The following is a 20,308-nucleotide window of genomic DNA, read 5'->3' on the forward strand; positions in this document are numbered from 1 at the left end:
TGGAGGCCACGAAGTGGAGGCCACGAAGTGGAGGCCACGAAGTGGAGACCGCTTAGGGAGGTCACTAGATGCTTCCAGGGCCGAGGATGGAGCACTGACACTACAGGAGAAGGTGAGACAGGAGGACCCGGGAGAGAGACCAACACAGGGCCGCCTCAGCAGCCAGGAAGCCAGAAACTAAAGGAGAGAGAGTGTGGTCACTGCGGGGTTGCAACGGAGCCAAGACACATCAGAGAAGAGGTGGGTGACGAGGCTGCAGGGCGGCCGGCCTCCTGCTCGGTGGCCTCCAGCCGGGGCAGGGCCAAATACCGAGGCTCCATTCGGCATGGATGTTCCCAAAGGCCTCCTAATACCAGAGTGGGTTCCTCCACAGTCCCCTGATTTCAACGAGGCCTTTCTATCTCTTCCAAAGATATCATGAATTATTGGTCATGTGGCAGCAGAAAGAACAGCCTGTCCTGAATCCTGCTCATAGTCCTACCGCAAAATTATGTTCCTTCCTTTTAATTTTGTTTTCAAAAGAGATGGCTCCAAAACATACCACCACTTCTATGCTGATTTCATCTGTAAAAGGTACCCTTTGCTTTTAGACAGACGGGCAATGCTTCAGGGACAATCTCCAGTAAGACAGGGCAGCGGTGGAGCCTTCTTCAACTAGGCCACCCATAGGAACTTCCCACCACCTGATTTCATATACTCTCCTATGTTATATTCAGCTGACTGGAATTCTGATGCATTCTGTGTCTCTGATTTGACTGTCAGCTCCTTGAGAGCAGAAACAGCCCCATAGCCCTAGACTTGTGCCCTGCCTCATGACAAAAGTACCGACTGCATAATTAACCTTTAAATCTCTTACAGAACTACAACTGTATGTAGGAAGTTAGCAAGATGAAATTGTGATTCAACCTCAGGCAGAATTTCCTAACAATCTCTTCCAGAAGTCTACCCAGTAGTGAGCATCTCTGTTCTGGAGGCATTCAAGTGAAAAAATGAATGACCTCCTTTCAGAGACATGAGATTTCTAAGGAGTGGGAAATTGGACTAAAATCACTTTAAGAATTTTAAGTCTAAAGCTCTGTGGTTTCTGGCTGCACACTCCTTCAGAAGGATGACCACACCCTCTTCTTTAGCGCCTCGGGTCAAAATATCTTAAGGCCCTCTTAATGTCACTTCCTAGGTGGTGCTAGTGATAAAGAATCCGCCTGCCGATACAGGAGACATAAAAGACAGGGGTTCTATCCCTAGATTGGAAAGATAACCTGGAGAAGGGCATGGCAACCCATCTAGTATCCTTGCTTAGAGAATCTGATGGACAGAGGAGCCTGGGAAGCTACAGTCCAGAGGGTTGTACAGAGTTGGACACGACAGAAACGACCTAGCACACACACACGATGTGTGTCAGAGGTGAAAGGAGTTGGACAGGTTGGTCTTGATATACAGACCATCTGGGCCAGTCCCAAGTCTGAGCAGGAACATATGAAGAGAGTTTGCCTCCACAGCTCCCAGTAAAGACGTCAGGAAGCTCTTAGGGCAGGCTGCAGGAGATCCGGGAATCTCCGAGAAGCAATCTCTGGCCCAGAAACGGAACTCCAAGCAGAGTGGAAAGCTTACAGTTTCAGCAGGGGCTGCTGCCATGAAGCAAAGGGGCAGAGAGGGGCTGTGAGAAAGTCTCAGCCCTTCCCAGTTTAGAGACTGGCTTGTTCCCAGACATCTTCACATGCACAACTCAGGGACCTATAGAGTTGAAGACAGGCCTGCCGTCCATGCCTCAGACTGCCCAACCACAGCCACTGCTGCTTTACTGACAAAAGAAGACGGTCTTTGCTAAAGCAAGCCCAGAGGAACCATCGACATGTGGCTCTTCAAACATCCACCTACACCCTGGTGGCTTCTGAGGCCAACCTGCTCAGCAGCCCACAGTCTGGTTCTGTTGGAAATTCCATGCATGAATTATGCTTCAGGGAAACTGGGAGGAAAAAGAAGCAAAATGAGTGGCCGAAAGGAAGTGATGAAAAACCGCCACTCTCTTTGGGGGTCCGCGGTCCTCATTCCAACACTAACAGGGGTAATCACCACCCTGCCCCTCTCTGGAAACAGGGTCTTCATTTCCAGGTGGTTCTTTGGCAGCCTCTGAGCTCAGTCATTGTTTCCTGCTGTGTTCCTGGCGTGCCGCACATAGGCTAAAGCCCTGCAATTAAAAATTTATCTATTTTTGGTTCTGCCCTGGAGATGAATCTCTGAGCACTCCCAAGGCTGTGAAGGATTCCAGAATGGACGTTCCTGCCAACACAGGGCGGCCACATCCTACGATGTGGCACCACCCAAAGTGGGGGTCTTCATCCCCCAGATCTGGGGCTCAAATAAGAGACACAGCTACAGAGATACACGGAGCAGTGGGGCCTGGACGGGAACACAGGCCTTGAACCACCCAGTCACGATTTCAGGTCGCTCTTGTGTCTCGGTGCCAGTTGCCGAGGAGAGCTACGGAACTAGTGCTGAATATGGCTCGTATCCATCAAAATTTGAGTTTTCAAACTGACAATTTCAATTAGATACACAACTAATTAGTGATTAATGAAATGTAATATTTACAGACCCATTCACAACATTCAAGGGACTGAAGGAGTTTGGGATTTCAGAAGGGGTACAGCCTTCGATTTTTCCCCCTTTCCAGAAGTTACCAAAATGCTTTTGGTCGTGAAACTTAAGGATCATACCCGTGCAGGGAAATTGAGTCCCTGCGAGGCTGATTTTGGTTTTCAAAAACAGAAATGGTCATTGACATCAAGAAAGAGATGTGTGTTACAGGCCAATAAAGATACGTCTGAATTTTTAAAAAGTCAATGAAGAATAATAAGAACTCCCAGTTTCTGCATCTTCCCTGTAACTGTTCAAAAATACTTATGGAAAAGCAGGGAGAATGACACTCGGCCCTCAGGAGTCTGCACGGCTCCTGGACACATCTGCCACTGGGCTCCCTCAGAGAGAGAGAGAAAAAAAAAAGCGACAGACTTCCCAGGAAGTGCTGAGGTGGCCCGTCCCAATTTTCAGCCTGGACCAGGAGAGAAGCTGCCTCGGGAGGCGTGAGAGGCAAGCCGAGGCCTGAACGTGACTTGCAGGCACGGCCAGGAGCCCGCACACGCGCAAACGCGTGACCGGCCCAGGGCGGAGGCCACCACCTTTGGGCAGCCCACCGGTCCCCGCCCCTTGTCTGCCGCCTCCAGGAAAGGCGGTCAGGCCTCTCGGAGCCAAGCCTGGCCTTGACTTCGGGGAGCTCCAGACCCTCACCGCGGAAGCTCCACACAAACGCGCTGGGACAGGTCCCGTCTGTGAACGGCTGCATCATCCCACCCACAGCACCCAGCCCTCGGGGGAATCAGAGGGGCTGACGGCTCTGACACCCGGACCAGCAGAAAGGCCAGGCTTTATGGAGAGGTCAACACTGAGCAGCCTGGTCATACGGACGCAGTGACCACTGTGGTCCAGCCAGGAGCAAGCCCTGGCCTGAGGAACCAAAGGGCAAGGCTGCTGTGCTCAGGGGGTTTACAGTCCCACCTTTTCTCTTTACAAAATCCCCCACCTGCCCAGGACAGAGAAGACCCCTAGACTCTTATGAGATGGCCCCAACCACACATGCCGCTTTGTCCCCAGAAAGGAAAATCTGGTGCCCTGTGGCTCTGCTGCCTGAAACCATCCTATGACTTTTGTCCCTCACCTGCAGGGCCTTTCTACCTGCAGCTTTTCAGGTGCTGGCATGTGGGTCATGGTGAAATCACTGCCTGTAACTGTTCACTCTCTTTATGTTTCCCTGTTGACTTTGGGTCTCGGCATAAAGCCCTAAGAATGAAGGCTGCCGTGCGTCCTAATGATCCCATGACAAAGACACGGGCTAGAATTCTGCAGCATCTCCCCACCTGCTGACTCACAAACAGAAGGAGAGCATGCCGGAACTCGCACTCTGCCCTCGGTGCTGAGGCATCACGGCTTTTTTTTGCAGAGACCGGCTAATGAAACCAGCATGGCAATCACCAGGTTCCTGTGTGAGATCCTAGATGTAAAGGAAGAACCGGTCTCTCTCAGCTTGCTGCTCTATATTCCTCTCCGTGTCCCCTCTCCCACACTGTCCATCTGGGGAGATGCTGCTTGGCTGCCGAGTCCCTGTCCAGGGGCACCTCTCCTGTCTCTCCTGTACCCCTTGACATTCTACTGCAGGTTTAGCTTGGGTGACTCCCCCCACACCCCTGCTTTTTTTTACATAATCACAATAGTAAAAGATGTATATCAGTTTTCAAAATCAATAGCCAGACAAAAAATACAAGATAATCACAACTGCAAGCCATAATGGAAACACGAGTAACCTAACAATATAAAATAATTACCATCTGGCAGGAGGCCATCAGGCAGAGTGATGAGGTAAGCGGAAGTACAGATATGCACAGATTTTCATCTGCTCAGCCAGCCTAAATCTTTTGGTTGGTGCATTTAATCCATTTATGTTTAAGGCAATTATCGATATGTATTATCCTATTACCGTTTTCTTAATTGTTTGGGGTTTATTTTCTTTAGTTAGGTCTTTTTCTTCTCTTGTTTCCTGCCTAGAGAAATTCCTTTGGCACTGGCTATAAAGCTGCTTTGGTGTGGTGCTGAATTCTCTTAACTTTTGCTTTGTCGGGAAAGCTTTTGATTTCTCCATCAAACTTGAAAGAGTGACTCTCCCTCTTTTGGAAGATAAGCTCCTCCAAGGGAGGCACCCTGGCATATTTATTTTTGTCTTCCTAAAGCCTTACGTGGTGCCTGGCATAAAAAGGTGTTGAATGAAACGCGGGCCAGTGAGTCAGTGAATCAACCCCCTTGAGACGTAAGGATCTATGTGCCTTTCGGAGACCCTTCCCTCTGGCCTCATCTCGTGCTGTTCCTGCCGACTGGGCTCTGTGTCCACTTGCTTTCTCCTACTTGATCTGCTCCTCTCACTCCTGCCTTAGGTCCCGCTAAGGGATTTGATCCGTCTACCTGGAGGACTAAGAACGTTCCCCCGCCCCGTCCCCGGGGGAGCCCCCTACCTTGTGGAGCTTGTCGGCGTTGTCATAGTAACCCTGAAGCTCCTGGTGCAGCACTCGGTTCTCCTCCGTGAGGATCTCCACCATCTGCTGGGCTCGCTCCACGATCGCAAACGCATCAGGGCCAAGCTGCTGGCTGGGCGAGGCGGCGGGCGGGGGCGGCGCGGGCCCCAGGGCCATGGGAGGAGCGAGCGGCAGGGGCACGGAGTGCAGCGGCCCGCTGACCGAGGAGTTCTGCGAGGACACCGGGCTGTGCTGCTGCGCCGTGGACGGGAAAGGAAGCTGGCATGGGCGGCTGCAAGGGAACAGACCAGGAGTCAGGGCCAGGGCCACGGGCTGGGGCGGGGGTGGGAGGAAAGCCCACAGCACAGGCTCTGTGGACAGTGATGCCAGGGGTCAGCATCAACTGCAGGGTCCAGGCTGGGCTGAGAGATGCAGCTTCAACCCCCCATCCCACAGATATTCAGTGCTCTCCCTCTGAATCTGCACTGCTCTGGTCATCGGGAAAAGGTGAACTAGACAGACAAGGTCCCTCCCTGCTCTCATGAAGTTTATGTTCTTGGAGAGAGAGAGATGGGCACACCACCAAATGAGGAACACGCAAAGCTGGGTATTGAAAAGCAATGACACCTCTCCAAGAATCAACCCGAGGGACAGGGATAGAGAATCACTGAGTGGCCAGTTCATACAGAGGGGTCAGGGAAATGGTCTCTGAGACGCGGACACCTGAGCTGAAGTCTGTTGACAGACGTAGGGTAAAGAGTGGCTGGGGGCAGGGGGTGGAGAAACGGGGGAAGTTTTCCAGGATCAGGGGTGAACGGGACCTAAGGCAGGACGGAGAGGAGCAGATCAAGTGGAAGAAAGCAAGTGGACACAGAGCCCAGTTGGCAGGAACAGCAAGATGAGGCCAGAGGGGTGGGCATGGGCCTCTGGGAGCCAAAGCCAGACCTTCCCTTGGAGTGTGGAGGGGGCAGGGGAGGAGCTGTCTTCATGCCTATGGGTAGGATGTATGTTGGCAAGGATGGACCAAAGGTGCCCAGTGAGGAAACCTGGGAAAGACTAAAGGCAAAAGGAGAAGGGGGTGACAGAAGATGAGATGGTCAGATAGCATCACCAACTCCATGGACATAAATTAGAGCAAACTCCAGGAGACAGCGCAGGACACAGGAGTGAGCTGCCATCCATGGGGTCACAAAGAGACAGATATGACCTAGTGACTGAACAACAACAGCCAGGTTAAGAAAAACACAGATGTTCCTTGATGGTTCAAATTCTGGTACTAGCTTCTTTATCTGAACCCATGAATTTTCATCTCCAATCCCCCCCTTCCGAAGGATCCCCGCCTCCTGATTCTGTTAATCGGTTTCCTAAGAATCACTGTATTTTCTTCCAGCCTACACCAAGAGCTCCTAACAACAACTCTATAATATAAACAGCAAACACAGTCTTGGCATCTAGTTCTGCAACCATGGCTATCTCTCCTCTGCAGACTTGGGAAAACTGGTGTTCCTGTTTACCCTTTCAACCTTTAGGTCTCAGTCTGGGAACTGGGGTGCTAAGAATTATCAGCAACCCCCAAATCACTGACTTCTTTATATCAAAGTGTTGAGCACCTTCTAGTCCGTAACAGTTTCATGTGTTACCTCCATTCCTTTTGATCCTCCAGGGCCAAATCTCTCAGAACTACCTCCCTTTATCCTCAGAGATCATCTGACCTTATATTTCCTTTTTTTTTTTTAAATTTATTTTTTATTTTACTTTACAATTCTGTATTGGTTTTGCCATACATTGACATGAATATATTTCCTTTTAAGTATATTTGCTGCAGTGTTTTGGACTGTGTCAGCCTCCATATCTCACTGTGCAAGTGTATCTTACAGCATTAAGCATCCTCTGAATGCTGACTTCTGCAGCTAAACGTCAAACTCCAGGAGAAAGGGTGTCACCTTAGCCCTCCCTATATGGAGATGCAAACGCCCCTAAAGATAACCTCAGAAGAAACCCAGGGATCCCACCAGAGTGACTATCCACTTGCTCTATTCTGGTAACCAACATCAGAGTGCTCCACCGGGCTCCCAAGCCAGTTTCCAACTAGATCTCCTTATGGTTTTGATCTAGGAGCCCATCCATTTCATGTTAAAATAGCTGGGGTCTAAGCTCCCTGAGTCAAACTAGGGAACCATGGAGCTTAAGGTGGTTCTTTACTCCTTAAGGGCCTCAGATTTCAGAAAGGAGTGCTCGGGGTGGGGAGGTGTAAACCCGCCCCCTTCCCTCCCTTTCCACACCTATGATTACTATCTGACCTTCTCATTAGAAATAAAGCGTTTCTGCAGTTTGATGAATTTGTGCCTCTTCTACACTGAAGTATACATGAATGTATTGTCTCGTGTGCATGAGGATGTCTGTGTGTACGAGGTCCAACTCCATAGTGAGAGTGAAATGCCCTTGGCTGCCTCTCACAATGCCCAACTTTCACCCCCATCACAGGGATTCCTATCAGTTGTGGACCCAAAACACCCCAGGTCCTTTGTGAGTAAGTGCATTCCTGCAGCCTGGCTAAATTCTACAGTGTATTTTTCATGCAAAGAGGTTACCTTGACAAGAGACAAAATATAACAAATTACACTGCCTCAGTCCAAAGGCAGACATCTCCAAGTTCTCCCTTCCCACTTCATCCAACACAAACAACAAGCATGGCATGTCTCCTTGGAACTGGGGTGGGCACAGATGAAGCATCAGGGCCCCAACAGGACTTGCCCTCTGACCCTTCAGGCATGGGCTTCAGGGTGGGGCTTCTACCTTTTGATATTTATTGGGCTCTGGCATTTGGAACTCACAGTCAAGGATGGGCCTATGTTCTCGGTCATCTTCCCTTATATAACAAAAAGGAAGTTTTCATAATGCCAGCCTAAGTCATCCATGATGGTGACTAGCCACCTGAGTGGCAATGCAAGAAAAAGGTTCTTGCCAAGTTCAGGGACAGAAAGAATGGGTTTTTCAAAATAGGAAGTCTTTTATGATAAGTAGAGAACACTGGCTTCAAAAAATAACCCAGTTACACATTCAAGAATACACATTCAAGAAGCATGGTATTACAACGGACGATGTATGTAGCCAGGAGAGCAAACCACTGTTCCTTGGCTCTGCTCCTCAGCCACTGGGGCGGGTGGGCTCAAAGGTCCATACAAGGCAGATCTGGTTGAGAGTAAATGAAGGGAAAAGAACGGTGTGTGTGTGGGTGGGGCGATCACAGGAAAATGTCACACACCGAAGATATCCTCCGCTTCCAAAGATAATGCTACTGATCGGCCATCCTTAGGATAAAGACTTCTTCGCAATGGGAACACAGAGAAAAAAGAAAAAGAGGAGATGGGAACCAATATTTATTGAGAAACTACCTTGTATAGAATTCTATGTTGTGCTGTGCTTAGTCGCTCAGTGGTGTCCGACTCTTTGCAACCCAATGGACTTAGCCTGCCAGATTCCTCTGTCCATGGGAATTCCCCAGGCAAGAATACTGGAGTGGGTTGCCACGCTCTACTCCAGAGGATCCTCCTGACCCAGGAACTGAACCGGAGTCTTACGCATTGCAGGGAGATTCTTTACCAGCTGAGCTAGTAAAGGTAAGCCCAGAATTCTATGCTACAACTGTCTATTTGACTATAGTTTACTTCCTCTGTTGGGGTTACCCTGGTGGCTCAGATGGTAAAGAATCTCCCTGCATTGTGGGAGACCTGGGTTTCATCCTTGGGTTGGGAAGATCCCCTGGAGAAGGGAATGGCAACCCATTCCAGTATTCTTGCCTGGAGAATTCCCATGGACAGAGGAGCCTGGTGGGCTACAGTCCATAGGGTAGCAAAAAGTAGGACACAACTGATCGACTAACACTTTCACTTACTTCCTCTATTAGAATGTGAAGGCAGAGAGCTGTTACTTTACATCTGTCTCGGTATCCTGGGACTATACCACCACTTGGCTTAAGTTAAAGGACTTAAGGAGTTAATATGTATAAAGCTGGGCACAAATTAAGCACTGGACAAATGTTAGCTATTACCACTATAATTATAATTAGTATCATCTGTATCCCATAGAAGGCTGAGCACTGAAGAATTGATGCTTTTGAATTGTGGTGCTGCTGAAGACTCTTGAGAGTCCCTTGGACTGCAAGGAAATCAAACCAGTCAATCTTAAAGGAAATCAACCTTGAATATTCACCGGAAGGACTGATGCTGAAGCTGAAGCACTGACTCACTGGAAAAGACCCTGATGCTGGGAAAGATTGAGGGCAAAATGAGAAGCGGGTGACAGAGGATGGGATGGTTGGGGACAGAGGATGGGATGGTTGGATGCCATCACCGACTCAATGAATGTGAACTTCAGCAAAGTCCAGGAGACAGTGGAGGACACAGGAGTCTGACATGCTGCAGTAAAGAGTCAGACACGACTCAGTGACTGAACGACAACAACCCAGAGCCTAGCCCTGAGTGTGGCTTCCATGAGAAGTCCAATAATTTTCTTCTGTTATGGCTAACATTTATTGAGCACTTTTGACTCCAGCCACTGTAGTATGCACTGCTACACACATCAGCTCACCTTGACCTTCATAACTGCCTTATAAAATAGGCATCACTATCAAGTCTCTGTATTTAGGTGAGAAAACAAGGCACAAGAAGGTCTGTGCTAAGTCGCTTTGGTCGTGTCTGACCCTTTGCGACCCCATGGCCTGGAGCCCGCCAAGCTCTTCTGTCCATGGAATTCTCCAGGCAAGAATACTGGAGTGGGTTGCCATTTCCTTCTCCCAAACAAAATAGAGTAGAGATAACAGAAACATAAAGAAGATGCAAGCACAGGCTTTGGGATTCCAGAGCTTGCAGCTCACTCATTCCCTGAACGGTGCGGGGGAACACAGGGAGGACAGACAGGCGCCCCGTGACCTCTGCGGCCAGGTCCCGCGGCTCAGTCTGAGTGACTGCCACGCCCCTGACTCACACCCTGGTGAAAGCATCAGAGCTTTCTGTAGGTTCAAGCCGCCTCAGGGGAAGCATGAAGGCTAAAACCTGCCCCTGTGTTGTTCTCTTGGACTGTTACTTACCTTCAATGCTATTGTCTTTCGCAGGTTAATATCTCTTCTACAGAAGCATTCAACTAACTCTATTAAGGGTCTACACCATCTGCCAGGAAGCACAACTCATCACCTCGCTTTATCCTCACACACACCAACCCAGGACCACCACCAGGTTCTGCTCCAGTCTCACGGAATTGGAGAAATCTTGGAACACTGAAGAAAGGGATCTTTTCCTGCCTGCCATCGAACTGACTATTAAATATATCTGAGCAGGGCTGAAAAGCCTCTTCGCCCCAAGTCCACAGTGAGGTATTAGAAACAAGAATCCAGGAACATTTAAAGAGCCACATCTGGGATTTCTCTGGTGGTCCAGTGGTTAAGACTTCACCTTCCAGTGCAGAGGGTGCGTGTTTGAGCCCTGGTCAGGGAACTAAGATTCCACATGCCTCATGACCAAAAAAAAAATCAAAACATAAACCAGAAGCAATACTGTAAGTAATTCAATAAAGACTTTAAAAATAATTCACATCAACAAAAATTTAATAAAAAAAAAACAAAGAGCCACATCTACGATTCAAAATAGGGTCATACAGGGAATATATATGGGCTGATCTTCCATCATTAATGACTTGGGACCGTGACACATAGCCTGACCCAGAATCTGCACTCATTTCTTGCTTCCTAATTTACAGCCCTGCCCGACTCACAGCCCTGCCCAACTCACAGTCCTGACAACCTACCACCACTGGCCTATGTCATGGTTTTATTCTCTTGAATTTTTATTTAAATATAATTTAATTTTTCATTCATTATTATTCTTCCTAATTAGTAGCATGCATGTTTTCTGAGGGTAGAAAATTATGACTTACACTAAATTGGTACCCAGTAAATTTTTGTCAGTTGATTTGGCCCCAGAGCCCAACAGCCAGTTAGGAGGTCATATATGCTTTATGAACTTCAACACTGTTTTATTGAGGAAGAGACCTCTGGTATTTATATTTGATTTGGATAATACAGTTAGAATCTCCAGTCATGACACTGCTAATTTAATAACACAGCTCCATGTTGCTTCCTTTCTCATACACAAAATGCAGCTCAAGACTGAAGTGATAATGTAATTTGGATTAGGGAAGCAAGGTCATTGGTGACAGCTACTACTCAACACTCCCTTCGCTTCTCTCTGCATACAACAAGCCTTCATAAATAAGCTTGTTTATATATTCTCTTAAAAAAATTTTTTGGGGGGCCATGCCTCACAGCATGTGGGATCCCCAACCAGGGATCAAACCCATGACCCCTGCATTGGAAGCACAGAGTCTTAACCATTGAACTACCAGGGAAGTTCCCATAAATAAGCTTGTGTAAACATTTGTATTTACATTACACCTAAATGTGTAATGTACTAAATGTGCCATGAATAGCACTTTACCTCCGCTGTCATTTCATTCTCACAAGCTTGGACATTCCCTGCTCTCACAACATACATTATTATTCTGTTTTTAAAGTATGCAAACTAAAGCTCAGAGGATTAATAAACCAGAGATCTCAGTCTTTACAAAGCAAAACAATGGGCTATGAACTGGGGGTTGGAACTCACATACCTCTATCATACCAGGGCTATCGCCTCATGCTGGGACAAGACTGCAGTATTCCTTAATATGGGACTCTTTTCTCTGTTTCTTTCTAGCCACGTAACCACGGACAAGTTTTTAACTTCTTCTTCACCTTTAAATGGTGATAACGGTAGTTATCTACGTCACAGAGTTGTTATGAGAATTAAATGAGACCATGTATATAAAGCACTGCACACAGTGTCTATCATTGGGAAAATACTTAATAACTGCTAGCTAGCCTCTGTTATTCTTATTACACTGCTAATGGGTGTCAGGAGAAAAGCAAAGGATAATGCACCCTTGGGTGTCCCTTCCTCTTACACTCTGTGTGGAGAATCCCAGTCCCTAACACTAAAGCTTCAACCTGGAAACAAAGCAAATGCTGGCACCATAGATGCTTCTATTTCTGAAGAGATTTCTTGCAATGCAATGCAGAACAAGAGTATAATGTCAAGGTGATGCACACGCATGTCGGGACACTCTCTTGAACACAGATCCTCACTTTCTTCTAGACCCGTACTGTCCAAAACACTAGCCACAAATCACATGTGGCTACTGAATACCTGAAATATGTCTCATCTGAGCTGAAATGTGCACAAAATATAAAAGGCACATCAAAATTTTAAGACAGTACAAAAAAGGTAAAATATCTCAGCAATAGTTTTTTATGTTGCTAACCTGTTGAAATGATAATACTTTAGATATAATGGGTTAAATAAAACATGCATCTAAATGTACGTTTTAAAATGGATTAACTAACGGTATGGAAGTTCCTTAAAAAAACTAAAACTACAGTTACTGTATGATCCAACAATCCTGCTCTTGAGCATATATCCACCAAACACAAAAACCAATTTGAAAAGAAACACACACTTCAATGTTCACAGCAGCACTACTTACAATAGCCAAGACATGGAAGCAACCTAAGTGTCCACCCACAGATGATGGATAAAGAAGATGGGATAGGTGTACATAGTTGAATATTACTCAGCCATAAAAAGAAAGAAATGCCATTGGCAGCAATCTCTACGATGGACCCAGAGATTCTCATACTAAGAGAAGTCAAACACAAATATATGATATCACCTGTATCTGGAATCTTAAAAAAATGAAACAAATGACCTGACTGACAAAACAGAAACTCACAGACACAGAAAACAAACTTATGGTTACCAAAGAGGGGAAGGCTTGGCGGGGGTGGGGGCCATGGTGGGGGTGGTTGGATAAATTAGGAGTTTGGAATTAGCAGATAACAAACTGCTATACATAAAACAGATAACAAAGTCTTAAAGGTACAGCAAAGGGAACAATATTCAATAGCAGAAAAAGAATTTAATGTAGTAAGTAAAATGTATAAATGAATCACTTTGCTTTATAGCAGAAACTAATACAAACAACACTGTAAATTAATTATATTCAATTTTTTAAAACGGGTTAACTAAAACATGTTTTTAAATTAATTTCACCTGTTTCTTTTAACTTTATAAAAATGTGGCTGTGAGAAAAATTTTAATTAGATATCTGACCCACATTATATTTCTTTTTTTAAAGGATGTCAATGTCTTTATTTTTTTAATTTAGCATTTTAAATTTTTAAATTCTTATTATTAGAGTATAGCTGATTTACAATGTCATGTTTCTGCTGTACAGCAAAGTAAATCAGTTACACACACAGGCACACAAACACACATCTAAAAAAGAGTGTGTGTATATATATATATACACACACATACAAATCTATCTCCACTCTTTTTTAGATTCTTTTCCCACATAGGTCATTACAGAGTATTGAGTAGAGTTCCCTGTGCTATACAGCAGGTCCTTACTAGTCATCTATTTTATACATAGTGGCAATCTATACGTCAATTCCAGTCTTCCAATTTATCCCTCCCCTCTCCCTCCTCAACAGTATATTTCCATTGTTCAGCACTGCTTTGGTCCACACTACACGTACATCAAAAGGCTTCATTTTGGAAACAATTCCAGAATTCAGTGAGCAACAGCAATTCACTCAAACAGACCAGTAGTCCCCACTCTACTAACCCCAGATCTGCAAGCATCAATGGTGATCAGCAACCTATATTCAGAATACTATATGTTTTGGGGGCTTCCCAGGTGGCTCAGGGGTAAAGGGTCCGCCTGCTAATACATGAGATGCAGGTTCTGTCCCTGGGACGAGAAGACCCCCTGGAGAAGGAACTGGCAGCCCACTCCAGTATTCTTGCCTGGAAAATCCCATTGACAGAAGAGCCTGGCAGGCTACAGGCCATGGGTCACAAAAGAGTCAGACATGACTTAGTGACTAAACAACAACAACAACATGTTTATCTACAATTAGGCCATTGTGCTAACATTTAATATGGCTTGTGTGATTGCCAAAAGTTGTCTAAAACATAACAGGAAAAGAGACATCAATGGATAAACAGACGAAGGATGTGTGACCAAGTAATTCAAAAGAGAAAATGCAAACAGCTAAATAAATTTCCCAAAGCAAAGTTATTAATAGACAACTACAATCAAAACAACTTTTTTCAATTTATCCATATTAACAATCAGTTCAATGAATGTTTACTGAGCTTCAAAGCAAAGATTTTTTAAAATTCTCAAGACATGATACATATTAGGACTTTGCTTGAGTAAAACATTACAGAAAAATGACCAGAAGGAACTATGAAAAAGGACAGAATGACTATCTCCAGATGACAAATTCATGGATTTGTTTTCTCTCTTCCTATTTTTCTATTCTTTATGTAATTTCTACAATGAATATGGGTAGCTATTCAAAAAGTTCTGCACTAATGTATATGTTCATCATAGAAAAACATATATTAGCCACAAGGGCTTGTGGCTCAGCTGGTAAAGAATCCGCCTGCAATGAGGGGGACCTGGGTTCGATCCCTGGGTTGGGAAGATCCCCTGGAGCAGGGAAAGGCTACCCACTCCAGTATTCTGGCCTGGAGAATTCCATGGACTGTATAGTCCATGGGGTCACAAAAGAGTCAGATATGACTGAGAGACTTTCACTTATAGAAAAATTAGAAAATAGAGATAAGTAAAAAATCAGCACTGTTATTTTAATAATCAGAGAAAGTGAACATGAGAAAATAATTTTAAAATGAGGTGAAAATAACAAATGGCAAGGTTCAAATTTTAAGACTTCTCCCTCAGTAAAAATACCTCTTCCCTAGAGGTTTCCAATTTAGAGTATTTTCTGATTGTGAAAGCAACAATGAGCAGAGTATTTAAGAGTGGTTTTGCCTGGATAATGGAACTGCAGGCAATTTCTATTTCCCTTCTTTACCATTTTTTAGGGAGTGGGGAAGTGGGAGTTATAGGATCTATATTACTAGATTTTTTATGTTTCATTGGTGTAAGGAAGAAAATCAGTCACTGTTAGGAAATATCAGCTACAACAAATTACAGATAAGGCAACTGAGGCTCTGAGAACTTAAGCAATTTGCTACAAAGTGGAAGAGCCAGGACTTAAAAGCCCTCAAACCTTCTTTCCCCAAACCCACAGCCTTCCCACCTGGACCCCTCTGGTGGTGTGACACAGGACTCTTAAGTGTTCAGACTGAGTCTAGACTCTTGAGCAAACTAAAACCCAAACTATGGCTAGGCAGGATGCATATGGATGGTCCTCTTGTTTGGAGAAGCCACGCATTTAATGCACTGCAGCTGGAGTTGTGTTACATTTCCTGAGAAAGCAACCTAAACTTGACCCCAGCCTTTTCAAATTCCCACACCGCAGAGCCGCTCCTCACAATAAACAGGGCATTTTACTTGGCTCACCCAGCCACAATTCAGCTTAAAAATTGTACAAACTCGTAAATTTGAATGCTGGTATTCAAAAAACATGTTTAGCTGGTGGAATTAAAAAAAAAAAAAAAAAACCTCCCTGGCCTCATTTCTGTTCAGAGCAACGCATGGTGGTTAATTCAAAAACTTTGGGTCTAGCTCACCTTTCAATGCCACATAGCAATTCATTTTCGTTAACTATCTAAACTGCAAATCAGCACTTTGGAAACACACTCACTCCGAAAATCCCCCTTCCTCCTCTAGCCTTTTCCAACTCAGAGTGAGAGGGGGGCCACTGAACACTCTCTGTTGTACTGTACAGACCTCACACCCGCCCAGAGTAAAGCTGCTCTTCAGCCCGCATTCTCACGCTTGCTGCACTCTGGCCGCACTGCCGCGTCGGCGTGGGTTCCTGGCGAGAGGCACACTTCCTCTCTAATCAGCCACATGGGCTCCAGGACCCTCCTCTTTGGCCCCCATCCCTACTGCACTGTCTGACACGTTCCCAGGGAGCATGGCGGCTTCCCTGGTGGCTCAGACAGTGAAGAATTCACCTGCAATGCAGGAGACCCAGGATCCATCCCTGGGTCGGGAAGATCCCCTGGAGGAGGGCATGGCAATCCACTCCAGTATTCTTGCCGGGAGAATCCCAGGCACGGAGGAGCCTGGCGGGCTACAGTCCATGGGGTCGCAGAAAGCTGGACACAGCTGAAGCACCTGAGCACCAGAGAGCATCAGGAACTTTGACTCTGTGCTAAATAAAACCAAACCAGGAGGTTTTTCTAGAGGACAATTCATAGTGAATATTCTAAGGAAAACATGCATGATTTGGGAAGCTGAGCACACCACAGGGTCCCTGCATGAATGCAGGAAACCACGAGCCCCCTGAACTGATGGGAAGGATGGCGGTGGTGATGGCTGGCCTGTGAAGAGATGAAGCAAGCATGTTCTGTGGAAGGAGATCCATGGCACCACTGGCCCTGATGTCATCTCTTTTTTAATATTTATTTGGGGGATCTTTGTTGTGGCATTTGGAATCTTGAGTTGCAGCATGCAAACTTAGCCGTGGTGTGTGAGATCTAGTTCCGCAGTATTCATTCGTGCCTTCACTTCCATTAATGGGACAGACCAGTCAGTCCTAAAGGAAATCAATCCTGAATATTCATTTTAAGGACTGATGCTGAGGCTCCAATACTTTGGCCACCTGATGTGAAGAGCTGATTCATTTGAAAAGACCCTGATGCTAGGAAAGATTGAAGGCGGAGGAGAAGGGGACGACAGAGGATGAGATCGCTAGATGGCATGACTGACTCAATGGACATGAGTTTGACTAAACTCCAGGAGCTGGTGATGGACAGGGAGGCCTGGTGTGTTGTGGTCCATGGGGCTGTGAAGAGTCAGACACAACTGAGCAACTGAACTGAAGTGATGAAAGTCAAGGAGGCCTTGATCGGTGACCTCTCCATGGGGTTTCCCACAAGAAGAGACCATGACGTGTTACACACCTCCCATGGTCCACGGATCAGAGCAGGTGAGAGAATCCGTAAGCTACGGTAAATCAGTAATGGAGGCCAGAACTCCAGGTTCTTACTCATCCTAAGCTCTGTGCTCTTCAGACCTTTCCATCTCTAGACAGAAAGCAGTGAAGTCTCGACAGTGTGTGATGAATGGGGTGAGAGCACCGAATATCCACAACATACTGAGCCCATCTTTGCAGCTGAAGGCCAGAACACGAGCCCAGTGATTTCAGACAAAGGCCTCCCTGACTCAGGGGTCATCCATGACGCACTGACCCAACAGCCAGCAGCTTCCCAAACCATCACTGTTAATGATAAACTCTTAAGCACAAGGGAAGGTGACAGTGAAGTTAAAGGGAGACCTGCTCTTCTCTGGGCTTCCCAGGTGGCTGAGTGGGAAAGAACCCGCCTGCCATTGCAAGAGCCGCCGGAGGCACAGGTTTGATCCCTAAGTCAGGAAGGTCCCCTGCAGGAGGGCATGGCAATCCACCCCAGTATTCTTGCCTGGAGAATCCCATGGACAGAGGAGCCTGGCGGGCTGCAGTTCACAGGGCTGCAGAGTCGGAAATGGCTGAGCACGCATGCAATGGCTCTTCTTTTGGGTCAAAGAGAGCTTGAACATCACACCGTGCTGAGCTTCAGATCCAGGCCTTGGAGCTCAGGCCACACTGAATGTGTCTAAAGCAGAGCTGGTGTGGACGCAACTCTGTTTAACCTGCTTGCCAAAGGCTGCCCGGGGGGGAGCCACGCTGGCGAGCTGCGGCCAGGCTCACAAAGCCACCTTGTAGCTCTGGGGCTGAGCCTCAGTGGTCTGTGTTACATCTTCTAGGCATTTTGATGTGTCATATGGACCCAGCTGCCAAGCCCGGCAACCAGCTCAAATCCTTCAGACACTGCTTCTTCTTTCTGACGTCATCACATCAAAACACATGACACCACCCACAAATACCTGGGCAGCCCTCCAGGAATAGCTTCCTCCTCCCCCTTCCTGTCTTCCACTCACAGCATACCTACTGCCAAATGGTAAAAAGCAGCAAGACCCCTTTATGCCCTGCCACGTAACCAAGAATAAAGCCCAAGAGAAGTAAGGAGACTGGGGATATTTCCACTTTTGATCAAGCTCTAGACACAGAGTTAAATGATTAAGAAAAAGAAAATGTCAACTATCACAACCCAAACTCTGATATGATTCTGCCATCAGTACCATGGATTATTTAACTCTGGCAAATCAATGTGCTAATAACCAGAGATTTGAAGATATATTTTCCCTCTTCCAACCTGATAGCTTTTAAATTTCAGTTTCTCCTTGGCTTAAAGATTCATAAAAGGGTGAGAACAAGAGCTCTCCCAGGCTGTATCTGGATACCCCAGTGGGGTCACACTGTGTCCGCTGCATCCCGCTGCCTGTCAGGGGCCTGCAGGTCAGTACATTGCTTCAAAACTGCCACTGCCACCGAAGGCAGGGAAACGGGTCAGCAGCTGCCAAGTGAGTGACAGGCCAGCTCACTCTCTCTGCCAAGGCCCAGTCACTCTCTTTTCAGATGTACAGCCAAAGTGGGCCCTGCACCCAGCCACTGGGGTCACTCGGGAAAATCTCAGCTCATTTGATTTAGAATCTGATAAATAAAGCCTCTGGCGAGAATGAAGACACAGCCGTAACAGGCAGTGACCCACTTGTCCTCTCTTATGCTCCACAGTCTCCCCAGGCAGAGCAAGCTCAGAAACACCTGCTGCTGCTGCTGCTGCTAAGTCGCTTCAGTCGTGTCCGACTCTGTGCAGCCCCATAGACGGCAGCCCACCGGGCTCCCCTGTCCCTGGGATTCTCCAGGCAAGAACCCTGGAGTGGGTCGCCATTTCCTTCTCCAATGCATGAAAGTGAAAAGTGAAAGTGAAGTCGCTCAGTCATGTCCGACTCTTAGCGACCCCATGGACTGCAGCCCACCAGGCTCCTCCGTCCATGGGATTTTCCAGGCAAGAGTGCTGGAGTGGGGTGCCATTGCCTTTTCCAAAACAAAAACATCTGAACTCTAGCAATTTCCAAATGGGTATCTCCAGAGCCAACTTCTCTCCTGAGAGTTTGCTTTCCAACTCCCTTATTTCCAAGTGTCCATATCTAATCAATCATTAAATGATGTCAGCTCTATTTCTCTTAGCATATAATGCTCCTCCATACCTATGGCCTCAAAGCTGGGCTACCCTCACCAAGTCTTATCTGGACACAACTGACCCCATCTCTGATGGTCCTCATGGCCTCGAGGTTCCCCTTTCTCTAATTCATCCTTTGCTGCCGTTAAAATTAGCCTAGTAAACATCAACACAGTCTTTACTGAAAAACACTGGTTCTTGCAATTGTTTATGGATAAATTCTAAACTCTTTAGTATGACACTCAACGATCTTCATCAACTGGTCTCTATTTCCTTGTCCAAACACACTTTCTGCCACTTCCTACCCCGCCATGGCTCTGCATGACTGCAGCTCATGCCAGACAAAACCCCCTAAGCTCTGGTCTGAAGTAACGGCCTTTCCCCTGCATAGCACCTCCTGCTACTTCACCTCTATCCCACAACTCTGATTTATTCTGCAAGACCCAACTCAAACGTCACTTCCTCAATGCAGCTCTCCCCAAGCCTTTGAGCTGTGAGTCATAGCACTCTGTCCAGTTCTCGAATGCTCTCTGCACCTTTCTATCCTAAAACGGCACCCTGTAGCCCAAGGATCTGTTCAGATGCTGGCTTCCCTGAGACGATGCTAGGAGGACCTTGAGGGTGGAAACTGTATCTTTATCTCTGAACTGAGTACAGGGCTGCACAGACTACACACACACGGTAAGTGTTGTTGAATTCATCAGTCGGAGCAATTAGGGCAATGGAGGGAAAATGGTTTTGAGAGTCAGGATATCTGAGCCTCACTCCAGCTGCCTCAGAATTGAGTACTGCAGGAACTGAGTTTCTCATCTCTTGAATAAACAGAGCTTCTTCCCTGGTGGCTCAAACGGTAAAAGCATCTGCCTGCAATGCAGGAGACCTGGGTTCGATCCCTGGGTCAGGAAGATCCCCAGGAGAAGGGCATGGCAACCCACTCCAGTATTCTTGTCTGAAGAATCCCATGGACAGAGGAGCCTGGTGGTCTACAGTCTACAGGGTCACAAGGAGTTGGACACGACTGAGCGACTAACACTTTCACTTTTCTGTTGAATAAAGGGGTGAGGCTATATGATTTCTAGGTTCCTTTAGCTCCTCTGTTCTAGAATTCAGACT

The 20,308-nt window shown here is 46.7% G+C and overlaps 1 protein-coding gene across 6 annotated transcripts in view; it reads right to left on the reverse strand.

The window, feature by feature from the left end:
* AMOTL1 (angiomotin like 1) overlaps positions 1-20,308 on the reverse strand; it is a 201,545-nt gene that overhangs the window by 60,903 nt on the left and 120,334 nt on the right. For all 6 annotated transcript variants that reach the window (XM_040257897.1, XM_040257898.1, XM_040257899.1 and 3 more), the window contains one exon: positions 5,061-5,352. In XM_040257897.1, the coding sequence (XP_040113831.1) occupies positions 5,061-5,352 (292 nt within the window). The remainder of the gene's footprint in view (positions 1-5,060; positions 5,353-20,308) is intronic.

This window comes from Oryx dammah, unplaced genomic scaffold (assembly GCF_014754425.2).
Source record: "Oryx dammah isolate SB20612 unplaced genomic scaffold, SCBI_Odam_1.1 HiC_scaffold_17, whole genome shotgun sequence".
NCBI classification, from domain to species: Eukaryota; Metazoa; Chordata; class Mammalia; order Artiodactyla; family Bovidae; genus Oryx; species Oryx dammah.